The 26,647-nt window shown below is 39.4% G+C and overlaps 1 protein-coding gene across 1 annotated transcript in view; it reads right to left on the minus strand.

Annotated features, from left to right (window-relative positions):
- ZCCHC14 (zinc finger CCHC-type containing 14) overlaps positions 1-26,647 on the minus strand; it is a 60,510-nt gene that overhangs the window by 17,862 nt on the left and 16,001 nt on the right. The window contains exons 2-3 of the mRNA XM_016129444.2: positions 17,783-17,906; positions 8,095-8,168 (exon numbers count right to left, since the gene is read on the minus strand). Of these exons, the coding sequence (XP_015984930.2) occupies positions 8,095-8,168; positions 17,783-17,906 (198 nt within the window). The remainder of the gene's footprint in view (positions 1-8,094; positions 8,169-17,782; positions 17,907-26,647) is intronic.

Consider the following 26,647-nt stretch of genomic DNA (forward strand, 5'->3'; position numbering starts at 1 on the left):
GCCGGGACATCATTACTGAAGAGCAGAGAAAATATTTCATTGGCAGTGGGGCGGGGGGTGAAATGTAGAAAGAATCTGGAGAGAAAGTATCGGAAGGGCTTTCTGGAAGACATTCTATAATATCTGGTATACCAAATACCCGACTATACATACAGCTGTTTTTCCTTGCCTACACATATGACAGTATGTAGTTTGATTTCATTACTTCATAAATGTCAGTCTCCTCAAATGTTCTATAAGCTCCGTGGGGTAGAGGGCTATATTTTTTTCCTCAGTTTTCTCCCGGTGTCCCCACCTAAGGTGCTAAGTGAACATGAGGGGAGGGAGAGACAGCACCTATACCTATCAGAGGGCTTTTCTGCACAAAGCATGGGCTGAATTCAGAAGGGCAAGTAAGAAGTCTGCTAAAGGAACGAGAAAGACAGAGTGGGATGACAGAGAGGCAGGGCCAGAACAAGAAGGATTAAACCATAAAATAGGAACTTTACCCTAAAATGCAGAAGCCATGGGAGGATTTCAAGTCAGGAAGTAAAATGACCAAATGTCTTTTATTACCAAAATTAAAGAAAAAAAGCATTATACTTACACTAATTTAGAGCAAATAGAGCTTGGAGGCATAAAAAATTCCTCTGCTCCCCATCTTCCCATCCCAAATCGCGTGTGCTGGCCTTGGCCTGGAAGCACTGCTGTCTTCCCTTTCAACTGCTGAAATTCACACAAGTCCTTTTCTATTTCAGTAGTTGTCACACCACACAAAAATTACTAAGGTGTCTATTTCATCAAGCTCCCATAAAATACAAACTAACTGAAGAAAGGGACCCACTTCTTTATCTTTGATTCCTGAACCCTACAGGAATTCACCACCAAGGCAAGCACTGGCATTCTACGAATAAACGTGGCTTGCCATCCAAAGTCTACCTACACTAAAATGAAAATACCCAAACTGTTTTTCTGTCTGAAATAATCAAATCTTACAACAATATTAAAAAGAATTTTGAGGGGAACAAGCTGCTAACCACACAAAATACCAGTAACATCTATGATTAAAGGTGAAAACTTTCTAGTCATTAGATGTTTGATGCTGTTAACATCTTTTTTTCCAAAGCAAAAGATGTTATGGAAAACCTCTTTTCCCTACGATTCTTATACCCTAACAACCTGTTTCTAATTTGAATCTTTTTTCTTTCCACATTCACACTGCATGAATATATCCTAACCCAACTAAAATGTGAAATTCAACACCCAAACAGTAGACCATTTTATGTTGTAACAGACATCTGTGTCCCCAACAATTATGTACTTGAAATGGGTACAACTATCCTAGGTTGTCTGCTCCTGATGTGTTTTTCTTTTACTTTCAGATGGAGCTGATATTTTGACTGAAGGCAGACAGGAAGCAAGGACTGGAAACAAACTCACTTACAGGCCGAGTCCAGCACCACTGTGCCCTGGAGAGGATGCAGGTTTATGACACATTCACCCCTGCCTTGCCTGTCAACCCATTCCTTTGCATCAGAGGAAAGAACAGGCCCTAGAGGGGTGTGGATACTAGACAACAGCCTCATATCATGCCACATGCTAGAGGTCCACATGTCCCATCAAATCCAAGGTGGCAGCAACTGCAAGCTACTCCACCGTTTTATGTACCACCAAGAAAACATATTGCCAATCAAATTATGGCAAAGTTATTTTCCTAGCACTTACTCAAAGATCTACTTGGCCTTACTGAGACAGATTTTAACATATCTTAAGCATGCACAAAGAGCAAAACACGCACAAGATAGCTATATACTTAGGATTTCTTCACACTTAAAAGAGTCTAATTCCTCTGACTCACTTTTCACCTCAGTTCTCAATTAAGTACTTCTCCACACAGAATCATACTCTAGAGCACGTGGAGCAGCATTTCCTTCACTTTGCACAGGAATTGTCTCAGCCAGAGGCCCCAGCTCACTGCTCTTGCCACACCCATGATGTAAGCAGGAGACCCAGCACCACAAGACCTACTACCAGATCCATGAGATACCCAAGCCAACCACGAAAATGGGCATAGCAGTCATAGAGAACAAGACAGTATAGAGGAAGCACAGATCACATGTAGAGAAGAAAACTTTTTAAAAACAAACTATCATTAATATTCTCAGTGTTAACAGAAGAAAGTAGAGCCAAGAACAGTATGCTATGAAAAAAGAACTGTCACAGAACAAGTGTTCTTTGAAAATTAAAAATAGGATAACAGAAGTGAAAAATTCAAATTCATGAGATGTCCAACATGAAAACAGGGGTTCCCAAACAAGAAAACAAAGAAAAATGGAGCAGAGGAAATCAAAAGAAACGATTCAAGAAAATGTCCTGCATTTTAGATTAAAAGGGCCCATTCTCAGCACATGATAAACAGAGACCTACAACAAGCACATATCTGAGAAACGTGCAAACAATTGGTACTAAGAAAATCCTAAGAACTGCTAGAGACTATAAAACAGGCCACAGCACAGGATCAGGAACCAGAACAATTCCTGCTTTCCAAAGGCAACAATGAAAGAGTCAATAAGCAGTGCTTTCGAATTCCTAAGAAAAAAGATATCCAACCTAAAACTGTATTCTCAGTCACCTTCCAAACATGAAAAGTCTGATAAACTACCTCCCCAAGTACCCATTCTAATAAGCTACCAGAGCAACTACTAAAACTAGGACTAACTTAAAACAAAAAATGACCTAAGACCCAATAACAGGAAACTGGAGCTAGGAAGGAACCTCCAGGTGATGATGAGAGCTACGCACTGGACTAAAGACCTCAAGTCCAGGTCAAAGCAGAGTCACAGCTCCAAAGATGAAACAAATGGGATCCCGGGCACAACTGAACTCAGTGAGAGGAGTCTTAAGGGTGAAGCTGTTTTTCTAAGTCCTTGTCCCAGAGCAAATAAACAAAGACTTAACTCCAGGGAAAACAAAATGTTGGAAAGGAAAAATACTAAGCATACACTATTTGGCTTCACAAGTTTATCAACAAACTTCACACAGTCACACTAATTATCATACAACCACTGAGGCATATATCAAAAGAAACAGTTCCCTGTGACTCTTGGCAATGTATGCAGAATCACTGAACTCTAAACTCTGCACATATATAGCTGATGAAAACAAAAACTAAATTAAAAAAAAAATTGTTGCCAAGACTCAGCCTTTGTAATAGTGATAAAATATTCAGAACGGTTAAGATTATTTGAGATGAAAAAATAGACTTTCAAAGATATAGCATTAAACTAACATCTGGGTTCTTAAGGAAAATTGACAAAAATAATTTTTTTAAAAACTTGGTAGTGTTCTATAGTTCTTTTTAAGTCAATAAAATTCTACAATCTAATAGGTGTTTCCAGGGTTTAGATAGCCTTTTGATGTTTTTTTCCCTCCCTGTCCTTCACGTGTAATAAGTAAACATTTTTTATTTAAAAAAAAAGTTTGTTATTCCAATTTCTCAACAGTGAATTTGGAAAAGCTGCTAAGATGTGGATATTTCATATGTACATAGTTATACTAATTTTATGTTTTAAAAGATTCTGTCACTTGCTTCCTGTATATTGATTTTGTTTCGTCAGTAACTAGTAACTAGCAATTATAACTTCAAAAACAAAACCAACTCCATGGAAAAGAACAGGAAACTCAAACTCCTATTTGTAGTACATTTGTATATCTTGAAATCATTTTCATCTGCTTATGTCTTCCTATAAAAGAGTAACATTTCATTTGTATCCTGTAAAACAATGAAACAAAAATTAAAACTAGAGATAAGGCTCAGAAAATTGGTGGGGGCGGAGTCACTGATTTCTCCCTGAGTAAGCGAAGGCTTTCAGAAAAAAAAAAAAAAAAGTTTCTGTGAGTCTTCCTATACTGTGAGCAATAGACTGTCAACATTTCATCGAGGTATGGCGGACACTCCTAATAAGATTTTTTATTGTTCTGGTCAGAGTATAATATCCATTTCCATATACAAAGCACGACCTATTTTAAGGACAATTTGTTTAATCTTCATTTATTAGGAGTCAGTGGACGAAAGGAAGGGTTTAATCGACAGGCAATTTTTAAAAAAAGTTTTAAGTTATAACTGACAGTGAGCTGCACATATTTAAAGAGCACAATTTGACATTTGGACATATGTATATACCCATGATGAAGCCATTATTTCAATCAATATAATATACCTATCTATCACCTACAAAAGTTTCATCTTGTCCCTCCTCCAGAAGTCACTGATCTGCTTTCTGTCACTGTAGTTTGCATTTTTCTAGAATTTTATGTAAATGAACTCATATCATACAGTACATACTCATATTTTGGTGTGTGTGTGGGGTCTGGTTTCTTTTTCACAGCATAATTATTTGAGTTTCATCCATATTGATGGGTATATCAATAGCTCACTCCTTTTTACTCTGAGTAGTATTCCACTGTATGGGTATGATATCATAGAGTCTGTTTATCCATTTTCCTGTGGATGAATATTTGGGGTGTTACAAATAAAGCTGTTATGAATATCCATGTACAAATCTTTATATGAATATATGTTTTCATTTCCTTTGGGTACATACCTAGGAATGAAACTGATGTGTCATATTTTAGGGATATGTTTAACTTAAAAAAAAAAAAAAGCCAAACGGTTTTCCAAAGTACTTGTACCATTTACAATCCCAGTGTAGGAGAGTTTTAGTTCTTCCATAAACCTTTCAACACTTAGTATGATCAGTCTTTTTAAATTTTGCCCACTCTAATAAGCATCTAGTATTATCTCACTGTGGTTTTAACTGATATTTTCCTAATAACTAATGATGCTGAACAGCTGTTCACCTGTGCTCTTTGCCATCCATACATCTTCCTTGGTGAGGTATCTGTTCAACCCAATAAAAGGCTCATTTTTTATTGGGTTGTTTTCTTATTATTGATTTTGAGAGTTCTTTATATATTTTGAATACAAATCCTTTATGATATGTAATTTGCAACTATTTTCTCCCAGTTTGTGCCTTGTCTTTTCATTTTCTTAACAGTGCCTTTTGAAGAGCACTGTTTTAAATTTTGATGAAGTCTTATTTATTTTGTCTTTTATGGATATTTTTGGTACTGTATTCAAAAATATCTTTGCATTGTTTACGTCACGAAGTTTTATCATATGCTTTCTTCTAGAAGTTTTATAGTTTTAGGTTCTACATTTAAGTCTAAAATCAATTCTGAATTACTTTCTGTATAAGAGGTGAGATTTGGTCACAGTTTATCATTATTTTTTGCATACAGATGTCTATTCCGGAACTGTTTGTTGAAAAACATACTTTCTTTATTGAACTGTCTTTGAACCTTTGTCAAAAATCAATGGACTATTTACATGTGAGTCCAGTTCTGGACTTTGTTCTGTTCTGATCAACGCCTCTACCCTTTCAGCAATACTACCGTGTCAGGGTTCCTGTAGTTTAACAGTAAGTCTTGAAATCAGGTAGTGTGAGCCTTTCAACTTTTTTCTTCTTTTCCAAATTATTTTGAATATTCTGTAGTTCTTTCCAGATACATTTAGAATCAATTTGGATTGTTTTCTGTTGATTTCTCTAACGGAAAACTCCTACTGGGATTTAGTTTTGAGGGGGTCATTAAGATGATGGAAAGTTTCTAAGTTTAAAGATATGTAAAGTCACCATCTTATCCTGCTGCCCATCAGTTCTCCCTCTTTATAGAGCTCTAGCATCTGATGACAGCTAGCTAAAGTGACCATGGTGAAATGCCAGGAGCTACACCACCATAAGGTTAATTCCACTTTTCTTGCATGTGAATAATATGAAACAGCTGCTTATTTAAGAGAAGAGTATAATTCGCCAACACAAAACAAGCACAGTTTTAGCTGCACATATGAATGGTGTTTTGTAAATAAGATGATTTTTTTCAAATGCTGATTTTATCTTTCCTTTGTGCCTTGAATACCATCCGACAAATGCAGTTTAGACTGTAAAGTCCTTGGGGCACATCAAGTTAGTACTCCTAAAGAACAGCTAGTTGACTGCTGGGCAGTAAAGGATTATCACTTTCCTAAACACACAAATACTTTTATCAGTTATCACATCAGGAAACGCCAACCTTTTCAGACAACTGAAGCTTTTTCTTTAAGTATTAAAACACTTCAGCTTTACCATTTGTGGCAGAAACTTCTTAAAACAAACATCTAACCTCATGTGACACTCATCAGTGTCAACACTAAGCAACAGTCCCTAGTCTAGTGCAGCAACCTTAGAGCTGTGAATGGCCTGGAGGCTGATGGCGCCATGCTCCTTTTGGAGTTGTCCAGCTTGCTTTCAAAGGTCCCTATGTGGGTTGGCCTGCTGCTGCCTCCCCCTCTTGATCATAACTCCCTCCTCCAGGGAGAGGCCACGAGAGGCCAAGTGTCTATTTTGCCAAAGCTCGTTTCTTTAGCAAGAGGCTGCAGGCAGTCACATTGCACACAGTTTCTTCATTTGACACTGCACAAATCCAATTCCCAGCCACATGTAATAGGACTGAGTACAGGGGTGAATCAAAGCCCAGATCATCAGAAAGGCTGTGAGTGAGGCTGACTGCCTCAGGAACACTCCACGTTCATCAGTTTTCCAAATGCATAGTCCCTATGGAGGCAGACAATCGTCATCAGCCCCTCAGGAGAGACCTGACAGTGAAAAGCAGAGAGTGGAAGGGAGGAGACAATGTGCCCAGGGTTCCAAGGACTTGCTGGGCTCTGGACCCACAGGAGGCCTGGAAGATGCTGTGATTTCAAGATTCTCCAGTTGTTGAGACTTGAGTGATGGTGGCAAATTTAATATTCTCCAAAATCTAACATAAGTTCTTCCTGTACATTTTGAAAAGACATCTCTAGCTTAACAACTGATCCTCATGATGCAGTACCTTCCAAATCAAATGAAGATTTTATCCTTTTAGTAGAGAAAGTATTTGAAGTACTTTGATGTAGATACACTCTTTGGCAAACTAGTAAACTGCACATACTATATGCACTAGATACTAACCAGAAACTTTTATTCCTGAGAATATTTCCCAATAATGCAGGAAGCAGATTTTCTTTATCAGTTTTCAGGCACGTGGTCAAAGGAGAATCTTGTCCAATATGATGGACAAGTGACAGAACCTTGGGGACAGGGTCAGCCAGAATACATTTCCCAGCCTCTTCCACAGCTAAGCGGGACCAAGAGACTAAGTTCTGGTCAACAAAACATGTGCAGAAGTGTCTGCTGGCTGCTTTTAACAATGTTCCTTAAAAGAAAAATAAAACTTTTCCCCATCCTCTTCATTCTGCTACCTGGGAGGAAATTGTGAGGACAGGAGCCCTAGTTGCCATCTCAGGCCATGAGACTAAGGTTCACCTTGTAGGGCTGCCAAAGCAGTTGTCTGGAGAGAGCATGCCCCTAAGGATTTTAGGGAGTACAACTGCCATGCTTGTACCAGGCTGCCTCCCTGTATATTCCAATGTTAAGCCACTGTTATTGAGGGTCTCTAATCCTAATAGAGTGTGTCTCAATTTTCACGATTCTCCACTTTACTCAACTTAGGTAATAAATTACCAGCAGCTGAGCATATCGGTCTAGAGAATGTTCACCATACAGACCAAGGAGCTTTTGTTATCTAGTGGGTACAGAATAGCAGCTTATGTTGGCCAGCTTTTACTATATCAGATTCTGTGCTGAGAGTTTTGAAGAGATTATCTCATTTAATTCTGCCCCCTAAAACCCTCCACCTTTACTAACTATAGAGGTGTTGGGGTACAGAGTTCAGCATTGTCCTTGTCACATGGCTAACTGGGATAGAACTGGACTGTTAACTCCAGCCCATCCCAGAGCCCAGGCCCCTCCCCCTCATGAAGGTCACCAAGGTCAGGGGTTGAGCAACCTGCAGGCTGAAAGTCCTGTCTTGGCGATGGCACACCCATGGTCCCAGCCCCAGCTTTCCATCTCCCACAGCACCATTGGTGCTTTGCAAAAAGGCCCGCCTTTTATTTAAATAAACAAAAGTATATATTAACAGTAAATATTTTCTTCCTATCCCTTAGAGGAGAAAAGGGGAAAAAACTTAGCATCTTACCTCAAAGGAACATTCAACATTTCTTTCATTTTTTTTGTGTGATAATCCCTTCAGGTCTATCTTTTCAACACTCACTGTAAAAGTAAAAAAAAAACAAAAAACAAAAAACAAACGAAAAAGAAACAAAAAACAAAATTATAAAAATGAAATAAAACCTTAAAGTACACATTAGTTAGCATTTTATATTTTAGTAATTTTCAAAATAAGGCTTTCATCACCCAGTGCTGCTCAGTCTCTTCTGTGATGTGTTCACCTGGAATGAGAGACTTAAGAGGAAGGCAAAAAGCTGTCATGCTCAGAAATGGAGGGCGAATTTCAAAGCAAAGCAGGAAAAACAGACAAAATAAATAAATACATATCACAGAAAAGGAAGAGAATAGTGCTTAAAAAGAGAACATGAATTTATTCAAATGCATGAGAGTAAGAACTCTAACTGAAGATTAGTTATGACCTGTTCCCATTTCTGAAAGACTAATGCTCAATATTTTCCACTGTGACTGTTTCAGACACAGTTGCCCAGAGCCCCTCATTGAATCGTCTTGTCAACAGAGCACAGTCTCATCCTTCTCTGACAGGGCAAGGCTGGAGGTCAGCCAGGCATCAGTTATAGAAGAAACAGTGAAGAATCCTAATTAATGCTGCCCCTAAAGAGCATAACGAGGATTGTCAGACGAGTGGCACAGATGGACAATGACGAGAAAAAACAAACCACTATTAGGGAGGGTTCTAAAGTCATCAGTTTCTTTATACTGCCTTTTTCGCATACGTGGGTGCATTTTTTTCTTCTCAAAAATAAAATGATACATGAGACACACCTTCCATTACTTTTTACTGTTTTTAGAGGTCAATTGGCAGGTATTATGAGAATTTCTACAAACCTTTCAACCTGAAATATGAAATACTCAATGAAACTTATCAAAACTATTATATTACAATTCCTGCAGCTGCCCAACCTCCTGGTTTGCCACACCAATGTTTCTCAAAGTCTTCTCCAAGGAACACCAGTTCTGTAAGATGTTCAGTGCCATCCCTGAAATGCTTCATGGTCAAATGTTTAAAGGAAATATCTAAGAAACTCTTTTTTGTACAATGTCCATATACATTAGGATATTAAAGGCTCTGAGAAGTTGTGCAGAATAAATCTTATTATTACCTCCCCGCCCCCCGCCCTTTTTTTTTGGTAACCACATTCGAAGTGCTCAATAGCTACACGTGGCTAGTGCCTACTATACTGTAAAGCACAGACACAGAACATTCAGTCATCATTGAGAGCTCTAATGGACAGTGCTGTTCTAAGCCAGGGGCTGGCAAACTGCAGGCTGCCCTCCGCCTGTCTGTGTAAATGGCTGTATTGGCACATAACCACACCATTTGCTTACATATCGTCAATGGCTGCTTTCCACCCCACAACAGCAGAGCCATCGTATGCCTCCCAAAGCCAAAAATATTTACTATCTGGATCTTTGCAGAAAAAAATTTCCCAAGCTCTGCTCTAAACCAATAATTATTCATTCATCAACATGTCTTATGAAGTTCCTGCTGTGGACCAGGCCTTCTTCTAGGGGCTGGGAATAGAGCAGTGAACAAGACAGATAGATGGGTTCTTGTACTCAACATAGGTTATGGTCTGATGGAGAAAAGACCCTTCACCTGCTAAATTATTCTCTCATAAACCTCCTTAATTTTGTAAAGTTACATTAGGGTCAATATGCATTCAATTTAGAGTATCTTAAGCTTAAAATAGCACCATACAGGAAGGAATTACCCTAAAAAGAATAAGATTGTTTGTTTCCTTTCTGGCAAAACAAAGAAAACACTACATTTGGAGGTTGTACACCTCCCTATTTTCACTCAGTGAAACTACTCACTTTCCTGTCTGACTTCCTTAGTTAGACAGTCAGCATATAAACAGCTTTTATGTTTTCCCAACCAGTATTTTTAAAAACTTACCCACAATGACATCACTGTAATCCAGATCTCTTACTTTTTTAAACAATAGAATATATAAAGTCAATGAGAACAGAAAAACATAGTCAGTATTCTCCCTAGCCACAGAACACCAATGTGTACCTAAATGTCCCAGGACTGAATAATATTAGGATTTATGAAAAAAGTAAAAAGAAAAAAACCTCATCTGGACTGAAAGCGGGAAGTGACTCATATCTGGACAGGAAAATGTGAGGAGTAGATGAACATTATTCAGCTGTTTTCAAATAAGAGGCATTTTGAACTCCAGGACTGAAATGTTTGTGAGACCTCTACAAAATCATTGACCAACCTAGACGTGGTGCTTTGTGTCAGCCAAGCTGGCACCGTCATCTCATGTGCAGGCAGCTGCTGCAGCAGCTTTCACAGATGGGACAGCTCCAGACCAAATAAATGGTTTAAAAGTTCTGCTGTTTCACTAACAGTGAAATTCTCTCCACATTACCTTCCCTGAAAATAACACCCATCAACATTTGGGGTCTAAAGACGGGAGAAGGGGAGCCCGCTGGAAAGGAAACACAGGAGGGCACCTGTGGAATGATTTTCTGCAGCAGACATCAGTAGGGACAACGGCTAATGTGGGGAGCAGGGTTATGGAATGTTTAATTAGGCTCCAAGATGTTTAAGCACGCTCTCAATTTTGGTGTTATATTAAAGACCGTTATTATAAAAACAAAATCATAAAAACATAAAATAAATGAAACAATTATAAATTACATGTGTAACATGATTATAGTTGTATGAAATACAGAAGAAAAACAGACTAAAAATAAATTATCAAAAACGATAGGAATAATTGTTTGGTAGTGGAATTATGGGTGGCTCTTTCCCCAAATTTCTGTAATGTGGTTTCATAATTTTAAAGTGTATGCCTATATCCATAAGAGTATGTTTATAATCCACTTAAAGTCTACTGGTAGATAAAGTGATGCCTCTTTCCCTCTCACCTCGCTGGGTCAGTCCTATAGACTCTGTCATCTAACTGTCACAAAGGGGTCCTACTACTTTCTGAAAAGTGCCAGCAAACCTGTGCGAATTTGAGGCGCTAGATATCAATCCATCACCTGAAGGAACAGAACAGAGCAAAAGGTGACTACAAAGACAGGATTTGCATCAAGTGAAAAGACTCACAGACTGAAAGGGCACCTTCTGTCTGGCTGGAGACTAGACAGTTGCGGCCAGGAGCAGTGCCCTAAAAGGCAGACTGGGAAGAGCAGGCACTCCTAAATGGACAGAAACTTGGGGAATGCGGAGAAACAGGGCTGGGGTCTAGTCTGTATAGGCACGTCTGTGTAGGGAAAATGGATCTGGGACAATGGGACATGAGGCTAGACCAGCCTGCTCTCTCATGTTGAAATGAGAAAGAAAAGGACAATGTGCTTTTTCCTTTAAAAATTTTGTTTGTTCAAACTTCTTTTCTCATTCAAGATGCACAATAGAAATTCTCGAATCTTACCAGTTAGATCACAGAGTCTTCAATAACATGTATTAAACTACTAGTTTAGTACTGAATCAATACCTAATTTAAAACCAATACACTAACATAACAAAAGGGACAGAAATTTGTTAGAAAATAAAGTACAAATGTGTTGCATAAAAGTCCTGGCACGCATCCGAAAATGCCTGAAGCAGGACAGGGGAACCACATGGGGCAGGGGCTGGCAAAAAGTCACAGATGATTTAGGACAATGACTGACCCAGAAGCCACACGGCCAGCAGGTGCCAAAGCCAGGACCAGGAACAACATTTTCTTCATTTCAGCCCAGGGAGCTCCTCATGAAAACTGCCAAAGCCTAAGGAACACCTTCACTGCCAAGAGTCTTCAAATAATTTACAGGATCCAACCGTCGCCAGATACCTATAAACAATTGCTTTAATATGTTCCCAGAATGAGCTACTCTTTTGAAACAACTTCCCTTTCTAAAGTCTTCTAGAAAAAACTGGGTGGTTGGTAGTTTTCTGCCAAATATGTCTTTTATTTGATTTTTATGTATCTTGGTTAAGTAGTTTAATTCTATATGCCCAATAAGAAGAAACTACTTCAAAAATTATCGAAAGTATGCTAAAATCATAATAAACATATTATTTATAACTGAGAAAAAAATTTTTAAATCATCTTCTAGCACAAACACCTTCTTCTCCTAAATTCTGTACAACAGAACTCAAAGTCTTCATACTTGAAATAAAAAAGCTGAACCAGAATAACATTTAAGATGCTACCTGCTTTAAAATCTTATTGCTGAAATTTGGTTTTCATTTAAAATTGAAAAACTGTATTCTTAAAAGTCTCAGCTGAATAATAATGTTCCTAAAATATCAACTTTCTCACTTTCACTTAGTTGTCTGTGTTAACGAGGATAATTTTTAGAAGCATTGCTTCTTTCTGTTGTTGTTAAAATGTGAACATTCACTACTACACTGATTAAACTGATACTTTTTTATATCTTTTTAGGACATAAATCATGTTATATTTAAGAACTCTAGAAATTAATTTTTTAAATCATCTAGCTATCTTGCATTAATTTGATTTGTTAGTTCTCCAGAAATAGAAACAAAAGCAGTGCATGACAGAGAAAACACAAAGCTGATAAAACATATTTCCAAAGTAGTAAAAACAGGAAATGAACACACACATATTCCATGTGAGTGGTTAGTGATAAGACACTTGATTTAGGGGCCTGAAGAATTTCACTCATTTATGTACTGAGGCAAACATTTTTTTTCAGCATTAGTATGTAGTAGGCACAGTACCAGCCATAAGTGATATAAAAATTACAGTTCAAAGTGGTAATGCTTAAGCTAGACCTCAAAGGGAAGGGCCGGCCCATCTGGGCAGAGGGGCACAGTGACCTAGGCCCAGGTATGACAACGCATGGTATCTGAGTAAGTTTAGTTGCAGTGGGAGCTAGGAACTCAAAGAGAGTAGTAACAGGAGACACAAGAAGAGAGGAGAGGAAAGGTCACAAGGAGGCAAGGGCACAGAAAGGACACATAAGGAAACTTGGGTTTCACTATAGGTCAAGGTAAACCCATGGGCTCTGTAGTCAGATGGCCTCAGTCTGACATGTGACACTTTCCAGCTCAGTGACTCTGGGCAGTTATTTAATCCCTGAACAAAAAAAATGTTTCCCACTTCATGGGCTTGTAGCATCAACTAGGTAAACACATGCAAACCGCACGGCAGCACCTGATGGTAGTCAGTGCTACATGACAACTAGCTGCTGTCATCAGTGCTGCTGACAGACTTCCTAAGCTGGGGGACCATGATCCAACATGCTGGATAGTACTCTGCTCACAAAAGAGGCTGGAGAGGAGAACCTACAGATGGCAGAGAAGACGGACGCCTAAATTAGGATGTTGGCCCAGTGATGCGAAGAAGAAACCACAACAACCCTATAGGGCCAGACATGCTGGGACTATGAGTGCTGAGACCCCTGTAGAGAGAGGGGGAGCTGCCATGGATTTCCAGGTTTTGTTCCAAGTACCTGAATGCTGGTATTGGTCCATGAATATTGGAAACCCATTTTAGGGGGTGGCAATGAAAGTAATGGTTGCATTCTAGACATACTGACTAAGGTACTGGTAAACCACCTATGCGTAAATACTCGATGACCAACAGGTTCACGGGGTCCTGGAGAAGGGTCTCAGCTGGATTGATAGATCTGAAGTTATCAACAGATTGACAGTGGCTTTAGCACAGGCCCAGAGACTGCTCAGACAGGATTAAGTGGGGGACTAGGAAAGAACCTGCAGAGCACTGACATTTAAGGGACAGAAGAGGGAATTGCAAAGGAAACAGAAGTTGACAGAAATGCTTGAGGAAAACCACACCAGCATGTTGTTCAGGAGACCCGTGTAACAAACACACCACACCAATGTTTGTCTATGTCTGAGGTTCCACAATTTAAAAACAGAAAAAAAAACGGACATGGTTCCATCGTGTAGCAGTTAGCACGTCTGCTTTACACACAGGAGGTCCTGGGTTCATGCCCCAGTGGAGCCACGGTCCATGGTCTACAGCCATGCCACCCCGAACAAGATTGATGTCTGATCTCAGAAGCTAAGCAGGGTTGGGCCTCGTTAATACTTAGATGGGAGATCACCTAGGAAGACCAGGTGCTGTAGGCATAAATAATAACTAAAATAAAAAATAATAATAAAAACATAAAAAACGGGGTGGGGGAACATGAAGTGTGGGGTGGGATTATCACAAACGCCAGGTGAAGAGACAACTTGTCACCCAAGAAGTCACTCATCACCTTCGAGGAGGAAGGTGTGACAGGGTGCAAGGACTAAGGGTCATGGAAAACCCACTCCTCTTCCTGGAGCTGGGCTGCGGGCATGTGGCACATGTACACGATCACACACATGATGACACATGGCAAGTCAGGAGAACTACACCAATGGTTTAACAACTTACAGCATTATTCACAGTGGCCAGGACATAGGAGCAACAAAAGTGTCCTACGATAGATGACTGGCTAAAGACGCTGTGGTACATATATTCAATGGAGTATTCCTCAGCCATAAGAAGAGATGAAATACAGACATGGATGGAACTTGAGATAATTATGCTAAGCGAAATAAACCGGACAGAAGATGAAAATCACATGAAATGTATTAAAAAATGCAATGTCTCGATGGATAAAAAGATGGGCAGATAAGGGAGAAGAAAGTAAAGTAAAATGGAATTGTGAAATCTAGGTGGTATTCGCTGTAAAATTCTTTGTGCTTGAAAGTCTTCATTATAAAATGTTTAATAAAGAATAGAGAAATTATCAAGGTTTCTCAATTCCAAATGTACATGAGAATCCCCAATACTACCCAAGAAAAATAATATATTACTGTTATTTTAGAATGCAGGTTTTATTGTAATTTCTGTCTTATTAGAATTCATGTTCTAATTCTATGGGTTAGGTTTTGTTTTACCAAAAGTACAAGACTTTTAAGTCATCTTTCATCATAATAATGCTGCATGACACTCAAAAATCTTAGTGGCACACAACAAAAAGCATTTATTTACATAAAAAAATGAGTTTTAATTTACAATATGGTGAATATAATCTACATAAATAAAAGCTCTTTAGAATCAATATTTAAGAATGCAAAGGGGTCCTGAGACATAAAAGTTTTAGAACTGCTGGTAGATAATCTGCAGTTTAATTAAGTTCAATGAAACTGTCTCACAAATTTTAAAAAGTAACTACTCAAAGTCCAGAGAACAAAGTTAGATAACTTCTTTTCACTTATAGTATTATTAAAAGTAATTTCCACCTCACCGTGTACATTATCACTATTCCCCTAAGTTTCGATAAATAAAATAATACAAGTGATTGAGTCTGGAAAGACCTGGAGCTCTCCCAGTGTACGGGATGGTCCTACACAGCATTCCTGAATAACTCAAGGCCACAAAGGAACACATGGCCAAGATCTGTGGCTGAAGCCAGATGCGGGCAACTACTGCACTGTTCTCTCCACTCCTGTACTTGAACATCTTCAGAACAAACAGGATGGGAAAAAGGTAATGCTTTTACTTTTTAATGTGTACTTTTAACCACTGCTACCTTGATTTGCCTTTTCTATTCTTTTCAATCTTACACAAGTGGTTAGGAGCGCTAGTTCTGGGCTGGAATCCCAGCTTACCTTAGGAATATTACTTATCTGTGAGACTCAGTTCTCCAATTTGTAAAATGGGGGTAATAATCTTCATTGGATTGTTGTTAGAATTAAACAGGTATAACTGAGCCCCCACAGAGCTCTTAGGAAGATTATGTGGGTTAGTCTATGTAACAAGCTTGGAACATGGCCTGACCAGAACAGTCAGGGTTTCAGACTGTCCTTACTGCTGTTCCCTGAGCTTTCATACAAAAGAAATGGAAAAGTCTGACCTCTTTATAAGTTAAATTATATCAGTGAAGATTTCCAAATAAGCAGAGACAAACCAAATCACAGGTGTGTTACAGAAAAGACACTGAGAAAGCTTTACAGTAATAACACCTAAGAGTGACTTTGGACTTTCAAAAGAGCAATAACCTAGACCCAACAGAGTATCATGAGAAGTGTGACTAATAAAACTAAGTTAATTTGCTTGCCAATTTCTGGATGGAAGAAACTATTATTCTCTATGACCATGAATGAAGAATAGATAATTAATGATGTTTTGGCACAGCTGATGCTAAAGCTGGCTCACTGCTGTTTCTCTGGGTACTAATATACATATACAAGAGAATGACAGAGATAATAGCCACATATTGTGCAATTATATTAAAATACAAGAGTGAGGGTTCTTGATAATCATGTCTCAAGGAAAAAGCACTGTGGTGAAGAAGAGGCCAGCCCTACAGATCAGGAGGGCAGGGTACAGGTTCCATGATGGATAGTTTGGAGACAAAGGGAGCCAACACTCCATCAGAAGCACTGTTCCCTGGATGACATGTAGAAGTTAAAATTACAAGAGCAGTTTTAGCAGGAGAAAATGCCTATGACTAAGTGACAACTACTCATCCTGAGAGTTGAGGCCTTGTCCTAAGAATGATGGGGCCTGAGCAAATTATATAACATGAGCTGACTGTGCTCCCAAGGGCGCTATGAGGACTTACTGTTTTAATACCATAACACGTTTATGTATACATAAACATGACTACAGCCATTAGGACACACATATATCCAGCATATGACTGAAGTCAGAAATGGTGGCTCTCTATGATTTTGTCAGACAGGGCTTTATTTTAAAAACAAAGTGTTTATTAAGCATCTGTGAGGTACAAACAAAGCCCTGTGCCTGAGATACAAGGGAGACAGAGAAGGAAAAACACACAAAACAAGCAGGTGTGGCTCCCACCATGGCACAGCTCAGTTCTAGAATAGACAAACAAAAGGGAGAACGAAGGCTAGCTGAGTGAGGGACCAGCCAGCCTTCAATACTCCAGGGTTTCACGATGACTGTCTGAGTCAAGGTCACCCTGGCCCTCCTAATGACTACAGACTTGGGGTTTACTCTAAGCCCCACCTGGTTCTACACATCACCTTCACTCTCCTCCTGGAAAGTTTCCCACACCTTCATACAGCTCGCCAACTGTATGGCAAGCTGACTCTGTGACTGTCCAACTAGTGGCACAAAGTCAAGCATATGAGAATCGAGGAACTCATAGCTTTGTCTGAAATGTGCCCTCTATCATGTCCAGAGCTGCACTGCTCATATGGCAGCCATAGTCCACACTAGGCTACTCCAACTGCGATTATAATGAAATAAAAATAAAATTTCATCACTTCTCTGCCTTTTGGCTAAGATCAAGTGTAAAAATAAAATTTCAGGTCCTTGGTTGCAAAAGCCACCTTTCAAGTGCTCAAAAGGCCTATGTGGTTGATAACAACTAAGTTAGAGCAGATACAGACCATTCCATTATGGTAGAAAGTTCTTCAGGATAGTGACGCTTTAGAATTTGGACTTATTTTGGCGTGAAGCAAGGAGAAGGGTATAAAACTTTCATTTTTTTCCCTTTTAATAAACATCAATATTTGAAATTTTTACAGTCAAGATATGTTCACGTACTACTCACAAAATTTTTAAAAACAATATATCTTACTATGATGAGTATTTATGAAAGACCTGAAAGCACTGAACTAATTAAACATCTCAGGATCTCCTCTCCACATCGCAGTGCATCTCCTTCCTTTCAGCCCTGCGGGTGGACAGACTCACCTTTGGAGTGTTTTCCTACAGTCCTTTTGGGCAGAGACTCCTCAGTGGAATGTGCTGATGTACGCAGTGCATTCTCCAAACTATTACTGACACTGGTGACGGGGGTCTCGGTTCGTGGATTGACCTGAAGGTATAAAAATATAACCATATTATTTTCTTCCATTTGGTTCATATGGAATAATTATCATTATTTCAAAGTCATTTACATTTATTGTACTTTCACATTTTTCTATAAAACATTACTAGTGTCATAATAAGGAATTCCTACAAAAGATAAAAATTTCATCATTCCACTACTCACCACTGAAATTTAAAAATAGCCTCGATAACTTTAAGCAAACACAAGAATTTATGTCTTGTGTCCATGGTTCCCTCGAATGGATAAAACTGTCGGCCAAGTTGTCATGACTATCTATATCTCAGAAAGAACCTATAAAATTAATCGTTAAGCAAGACTTAACGCTGTCCTAAGAATCTTCAGTAAATCATAAAATGTTCTGAAAACAACAGTAAAAAACAGAACACAACTGGATCCAGTTGAGGGTACATTTTACAAAAGCATATTTCGAAATTGTATCACAATTCCATTTCTAAGACTTCATCATACGAAGTACTTACACGTGAAAAACGCATGAGTGGGGACTGGGGGATGCTCACTGCAACAGCATTTGTAATAGTGAAAAGCTGAAAACATCTTAAATAGCTGCCGAAAGACACCAAACTAAATGAGTGCATCCACAGACGGACTATGATAGTCATAACACCACCATGAAAGATCTTCGACATACAGGAAGATTAAAAAACAAGTCAGAACATCATTTCAGCCCCTCCTCCTTTTCTTCAGATTAAAGTGAATGCGTCTATATGTAAATGAACAGAAAGGGGCCCAGAAAAGTAAGGCAAACTCCTAACTGTAATGACCTCAGGAGTAGAGAGGAGACTTTCTTGGATGGGGGGAGGAAAATGCAATAACTTTTGTTTTCCCTTAATAGCAATTTTGTATTTGAAAGTTTTATAGCCAAAATATATTTAAGACGTAGGATTTAGAAGAAAAAAAATGACCAATGCTTTAACTTCTTCAGTCACAACTGAATATATGTCAAATTTTCAAAGGACAATAGAAAAAAGTTAAAATGTTAATCAAAAGAGACATGACTTTTCACGAGTAGAACAGTATGCTACACAAATAAAGGGGAATCACTTTGGGGAAAGGAAGGATGACTTTTGGTCCTGATTCTGATACAGGTTCAACTTGAGACACGTATATATCCCCCTAAGCTCTCTAGCCTTTGTTTTCCCCCCTAAGCTCTCTGGCCTTCGTTTTCATCAGTTTACTTCATTCCCTGGAGAGCAGGTGGGAGCTGATCAAAAGAATCCGTAAGTGCACTGCAAGCACACATCCCTTCGCCCACGTAAAGGCCTGGTGGAAGGACAGGGGAAGACAGAGGCAGGGTTAGGAAAGAGGATGGAGATAGTCGCCACTCCTGCAGAGCGGAGCTAGCATTTACCGCATTAAATAGCAACATCCACTCACTCGCAGAGAACTGCAGGAGGACCACACACCATATACGCAAGCGCTCTCTACTTCCAGCTTTGTCAAAGCTACTTGAGCAGGAAGGTCTTCTGGGCTTTGTGCACACACAGCACAGGACTGGCAGGCCCTATACCATGCAAGAGACTCAGCACAAGAAAAGGAACTCATCACAAACCTAGGTAATCTGGAAGTTAATATAACTCGATGAAATAACCCCACCCACCCAGTACTCCTCCAAAAAATCAATTCTTTTGATAATTTACCAAGATGTTATCAAAGCAGTTAAAATGTTAAATTACTTTGGTCAGAGTACTCCAGAAATGAACTTCAAAAAAGATAATAACTAAAGTAATTACTCAAAAGCAAGATTTTTAGTTTTAATAGTAAATATTACTATGGGAAACAACTCAAGAGGTTAATGTTTTTAACTATAAAATAAATATAACCACAGCAGATTCTATCCTATTTGGCCTCACTCATATGAACCCCTATATTCTCTTAGCTACCCTGGTAATTCTAAGTCCTGACCCTAAGAGGCTGAGTTGTCTGGACTAGAGACAAACCTCTCCTGCCCTGAGCACACGCGCACACATCCTTGCCCACTCTAAAACATCCCCAACAGCCACACACAGAAAATCAGCCTCCAGACTCTCAGCCTGCAGGGAGGAGAAAGGGAGCAAAGGATTGAGTAGAGGAATACACTATAGTCATGATGTTTGACTCAACGGCCACGAGAACACAGGTTGTAAAATAAGGAGAGCTGGACTGAAAGGGTGGTTATCGACCTGGGCTGCAAGTGGAAGCCCCAAGGTCCTGGAAGAACATAAGCCAATGCCAAGTCCCACACATCCATTAAATAACGACTTCTGGAATGGGGCTGGGACACTGACTGTGGTGTTCTGTTCTGTACATTTAGCGCCTCAGGTGATTCTAACTGCAGACAGGTCGTGGATCACTGCCACGTCCAGGGTTTTGACTGCACTCCATCATCTTGTTAGTTCTCAGCAAAGACCAAGAGGAAACCCAGTATGTGGACAAGCTCCTTCAGCAGATTAACAGGAAAAGCTAAAGAGTGTAGGTCCATCTCCCATGCTCCTAAGAGAAAGGTAGAACACCTCTGAGTTACCCTCATGAAATGTGTTAAAACTCTTTAAAATTAGAACCACCAGAAAAAAAAAATATTTGCTTTCCTCAGGATTTTCCCCCCAAAGTATTTTTTCTTACTTTTCCAAATGTTCACTTTTTCCAACCAATCCTTTATCTTTACTCTGCTCCTTTGTTTACATTGAAAGCTGTCTTCACTTGCATTTCCCAGAAATGCTGTTTTTGGGGTTATTTTTGGTTAAGTTAATTTGCTCATGTGACCTACGCAGTTCAACTCAGATGCTCTCTGACTCACGCTCACAGCAGAGCTCCAGTCACCAGCTTGATGTGCACGAGAATGAAGACTTGATCAGTTCCAAATGCAGCCTTCTGCTACTGCAAAGAAGGCAATGAGAAAATGCTCTCCAATGATAGATCCCAACTCAACCTTGACGGATGGTTTCCATTAAGTTCAAAGTCCTTTTTTAAGCAAGCTCCTTGCTTTATTTCTAAGTGAACACTCAGCATGCTGGCTAATCATTCTTTGCATCTTCGCAGCCAGCTTCTCTGATGAGCTAGCTACAAGGGCCTGGCTCCTGTCATCTCTCTGATATCTCCCACTTCTCTGCTCTGCTCAATCACTACAGCCACCAGGGATGGACTCAGTAGCCAGTTTCTGCCCAGAGCCTTCGCCCTGCCTGGAATGGCTTTCTCAAAGCCGTCATGAATGTCAACTTCTTAGCAAGGACTTCTCAAAGCTCAGTCAGACAGGAACATTTTGTCTATTTTTGTACTCTGTTGTATGCTCTGCACTTCAAACAGTGCCTTGCACAAAATAGGCACTTAATAAATATCTATAAAATATATGACTGTAACCACCAAATTTAATGAAATTCAGGATTCAACTAACAAAAAAAAAGGACCTCTATTTCAAAGTAAAATTTCTGAAGTCTAAATAATGTACTACACAATCATCATAATATTTCACCAGATCTACTACAGGACTTACAAAGTTATAGCCATGAATGAAATGTGACTCTGAAACATGCTACTAGTGATGAGGCACACACTCCATTCTGTGATTCTACTGGGAAAGTGATTTTGGTCTAATATTTGCCACACACCTTAGAGAGACTAGTAATGGGCTAAAGTCCTACCACCTGGATTCAGAGTTCATGCCTGGTTCCTCTGAGAGAGTTAACCCTCTAACTGTTACAGCTATTTAAAGAGACTCAGTCTCTGCTTCCAAACTTTAATGTGCAAAATGCCTCCAGATCTTGTTAAAATGGTGGTCCTGATTCAGAAGGCCTGAGACTCTGCATTTCTCACCAGCTCCCAGAGGGTGCAAATGCTGCAAGTGTATTTCAAGATAAAGGAGCTCACCATGATCAGAACATTCACAGGCTGAACAATTTTCTTTTAGGTAGGACATAAAAAGGTGTGTGTAGACATTTAGATCAGACGAATTCAAAAGCCTCTTTTCAAGGGTAAGGTGTAAAGATGATAAACCACATAAAGCATCAGCTTAGAGAAGAAACACGTGTTGGACAGCACAACTCCTGCTAATTCTCTCCCTCAGATATTTACACTTTTAAGGATTTCTCACAGTCCATGACAACTTATGAGAGCCCTAACACTACACAAGACTGCTTTAAAAGTGTTTAAAACTCATTTTTAATATTCATGGACCAGCAAGACTCTTTTTAGAAGAGTCTTAATTGTTAAAATCTCTTTCATTGAAGATCAATCACAATCATCTGAATGGGAATGCTAACATATGCATTATGTATGCATCATGTAACCACCTGCAACAGATGAGCTGACTAGAAGCCTTGGTCCCCAAAAGCCTCACTTCACACCACTAACAGGCATTTGAAACAGCTCAGAAAAATGGCAATAAGCACCAGAGCTGGGGTTTTAACTTTCTTTGTGGAAAAACAAAACAAAAACGCCTGTAGCTGTTTGATGAAGCCTACTGACCCTTTCCAGAAATATGTATTAAACCCACAAAATATACAGGATTGCAAGTAAAGCCAATTATACCAAATTTTCTTTAACACATTTAGCAAGCGGGTGTCATGGAATCTGACATAGTGATGAAAACAAAGGATATCTTAAGCTGCCTCATCCACTGCAGTATGAAAACATCTGATTTCTGTTGGTGACAAGTCACAAGCACTGTTAACACTGTGGGTTTCTACCTGCTTTCATGATGGCAGCAAATGTTATAGTTCCAGTTAGCGGCTAGCAGAAGTAAAGCTGTGATCTTCCCTGTGTGCGGGGGCTATAGTAGGGTTGGCCAGCAAGCTGTTGTTGGGAGGAGGGTACAGGGTAGCAGACAAGCTGATATGCCAGAGTGCCCTGAGACCAGGACGTGGTGACAGGTGTTCCCTTCTGGAACAAAGTGCCAAAAGACTACCATATTGAAAGCACTGTGACTGTCAGTGCTTTTCCTCCCTTTTTACCTGAATAGTGTTAACATAAGCACTGGCTTATAAAAATGAGCCCTAATAGGAAAATCCTCTAGTCGCTTTAGAGTTCAAGTGTTTTTCATAAGGGGAAAAAAAAGCATCCGTTTGACGCCTACAAGTAGCTTACCATCTACTGCTTCACGTTCGAACTACTTCGCCTAATTTTTAGAACTCTTCCAGATGTCTATCCTTATTTTACTTATAGTTTCATTTTCCACTATCCCCTAACACTTAGTTTTACTTCCGCCAGCCTCTAACTGGAAATGTAGCATTTCCTGCCATTATGAAAGCAAGCAGAAACCTACAGTGGTGTTAGTAGTGCTTAAGAGTTAATAGTTCTCAAGTGCGGGCAATTTTGCCCAACAGGGGACATATATATGACCATGTCTGGAGACATTTCTAGTTGTCATACCTGGGGGCAGGGACTCTATTGGCATCAACTTGGTGGACGTTACAGATACTGCTAAACATCCTACAGTGCAATGGGCAGGCCCCAAACAAAATTATCTGGCCAAAACTTCAACAGTACTGAAGCTGAGAAACCCTACCCTCACATAATTCCTTTTCTCTACTATAAGCCTTAGAAGTCAACTTAAGCAAAAAACAACCTCCCTTCTAAATAGAACCCCCTAAAACCCAGCCCAAATCAGACAAAGTCTACAGGCCTTCCCTAATCATGACCCCCCACGAATGTAATCACTTCAAAACAAATGAAGCACTTAACTCTAAATGGAAGGGCATGCAGATTTATTCCCTACCCACTAGGTTCTTGAAAATGGACCCCAAAACTTATCCTTGACATGTGTGCTCTCGCAACGTATGGAAGAGGGCAAAGCATGTAGCATGAATTCAAATGTTCTACATCTAAGTGATGCAGGAGGCTTTAAGAAAAACCAGGTAAAGCAATGGTTATTATCCTGAGAAACCAAAGTTTAAATGTGCTAGCCGTGCTGTAACTAAGTGAATCACTGGTAATAAATTGAAGGGGATGCAGTAGGCAGGACAGCCCATTTGTTAACAAGACAATGGTTTTCAGTGGTGAGGCCCTCTTCAGAATCACTTGGAAACTCCTACAAAAAACAGTGCATGCCTTCCCCTAATGCATGAAGTTAAAAGTTCCAAAATCTACCTTCAGATACCCAAACACATCCAAAATGACATGTATACAAGGTTTCCACCATAGCGAAGTACTATGGTGTACCTCTCAGCAAAAGACTGGAAACAATTAAATGTCATTAATATAGGACTAGTTAAATAAAAAGATACATCTATGCACTTGGAATACTAGGCAGCTGTATGCAGAAGGGAGAGTGAGAATGCTAGGTTTTGACATGAAAAGACTGTTGAGATACGAGGCGAGTTTAAAAAGCAAGGTGAATCCTAAATCCCTAAGATGTGAACACTTAGCAAGAGGCCATGGAGAATAACATAATGAAAAAATAACAGTATTATAAACACTTTGTATAGTACTTATCATTCATCCGATATGCTTATGTGCATATGAATCCTTGTAATCCTCACTGTAATCATTCTTTACAAATAACAACAACTAATACTCATCAGGTCATATGGTCAATGGGGAGCAGTTCTATATATACAGAGGTTTATGATATGGTATAGATTAAATCCAAGGAGATCACAGCCCGGTTGTGGTGGCAGTGGCTCTGGTTCTAGCAGCAACACTGTCCCTGTGGTTGTGACTGTGCCCAATACTTCATCTTGCTCAGGTTGTTTCCTCTACTGCGAAGTGGTAAAAATGACACCTACCTCACAGAATTTTTCTGAGAATTAAATAAAATGCATTTAAAGCAGTTAGTATCCTGGAAAAACAGTCAGTATTCAATAAAATGTTATTTGTTATTATTACTGTGGTGTTTCCCAGCCTAGTTGGGATGGCAATTAAATAAGTTCAAGTGTCCTAACAGAGACAAGTTCTGTGAAAACACCTAGAGGGGACAGCACCCATGAGATCCTGGCAAAGAATCTCTTCTGTGAGGTTCAATCTCCCTGGGCACAAGGTCCATACTGACTCAACTGTCCCTGCCCTGTAGTGGAATACACATACAAAAAGGCACTAGTGACAAACATCTGGGGTTGAGCACCAGACAGCTACATCAGTTTCTATGTCCCCTTCTCTGCAATTTGGGGGGGGGGGGGTGAGGGAGGCGAGGTGGGAATAGCTACCTTCTCCTCTAAATCAGGAATCCCCAAAGCCCAGGATAAAGACCAGTACCAGTCCCTGGCCTATTAGGAACCGGGTCACACAGCAGGAAGTGAGCGGTGTGCAGGTAAGCGAAGCTTCATCTGTATTTGCAGCCCCTCCCCACTGCTCACATCATGGCCTCAGCTCCACCTCAGATCATCAGGCATTAGGTTCTCATAGGAGCACTGGCCCCTAGTACCAAAAAGGTTTGGGACCAATGCTCTAAATAAACACTCCACTTAAAAATGGACTCTACCATGACAAGTGATCACCTATTCTAAAATCAGCAGGCAATAGCTTGAAGATTATTTGAACTAGTTAGAAAAAATATTCTTGAGTCAATGCTCAAACGTTGTAAGTAAAATAATCGCATCCCCAACTAGCAAGTGCCAATCCGTTCAATTGTTTGGACAGCAATTAGGCACATGCAACAAACTTTCATTACATCTGTACCTTTGGACCCACTAATCCTGCTGGGAAGACTCTATTCTAAGAATACAAAGCAGTGATACAAAAGTTTGTGTGCAAGGAGATTCATCTTAGTTTCAAAAGAGCAAAAATAAACATGAACAACATTAATATCCAGCAAGCTTAATATTTAAATAAATACACATCTATATGACTACATATTTTACAGCCTTTTAAAAATAATTTCAGAAAACATTAAGACAGCAGAATGCTCACAGATAAGTGAAACAAGGTAGAATTTTGTTTCTGGGTCATTTATTTTTATTTAAATTTTTTTAAATTAAAGTACCATATTGGTATATATTATATGTTATATTAGTTTCACGTGTAGGATACAGTGATTTGACATGTTTATATCTTACAATATAATCACAACACTTACTAATTATTTGTTACCATGCAAACTTATCACAATATTATTGACTATTTCCCTTCACCTTTTCACCCGTCCTCCCACCTCCTCCCCATTGGTAACCATTCATTTGGTCTGTTTCTGAGCCTGTTTTGAAACAAGGTAGAAGTTATAATGTGTCCAGCGTGTGTATACACAAACAGGTATTAAAAAGAAGAAGAAAATGCACCATAACCTTAATAGTAACTTATCTCTGGGCAATTAAAAAAATGTTTTTTTGTTTTCCAATTTTACTGCAAGGAAAAATTAGAGTTAGGAAAAGAAATTTAAAGATATTAAGTCTAAATGTAAGTACCTTCTCATAAGATACATGCAATAAAAAAAGTAAAATAGAAGCAACTTCTAAACCTGAAATTGCTCATCACTCGATGACTATCCATGATCTCCCTACCAAGCTGGATGCTGTGGAGGAGCTGTCGGAGGTGCTGAGCAGCATCCATAAGGTGTGAGAGATGTTGGCCTCATGGGAAAACAAGAGACAATTTCAAAGAAAGTAAGGAAAGGGGCACGATTTCTGGTGGTCCAGAAAGAATAGCAGAGCTGAAGACTAACTGGAAAAGGAGCCAGCCAAGCCAAGAACTGCAGGGTGGGCCTTCCAGGCACAGCAACAGAAAGGATGGAGCCCCAAGGCAAGAAGAGCTGGGCAGAAAGATGTTCCTGGCCGAGGCTTATGAGAGCCAAGGTGGTGGCAAGG

Source organism: Rousettus aegyptiacus, unplaced genomic scaffold, assembly GCF_014176215.1.
Source record: "Rousettus aegyptiacus isolate mRouAeg1 unplaced genomic scaffold, mRouAeg1.p scaffold_m13_p_14, whole genome shotgun sequence".
In the NCBI taxonomy this organism is placed as follows: Eukaryota; Metazoa; Chordata; class Mammalia; order Chiroptera; family Pteropodidae; genus Rousettus; species Rousettus aegyptiacus.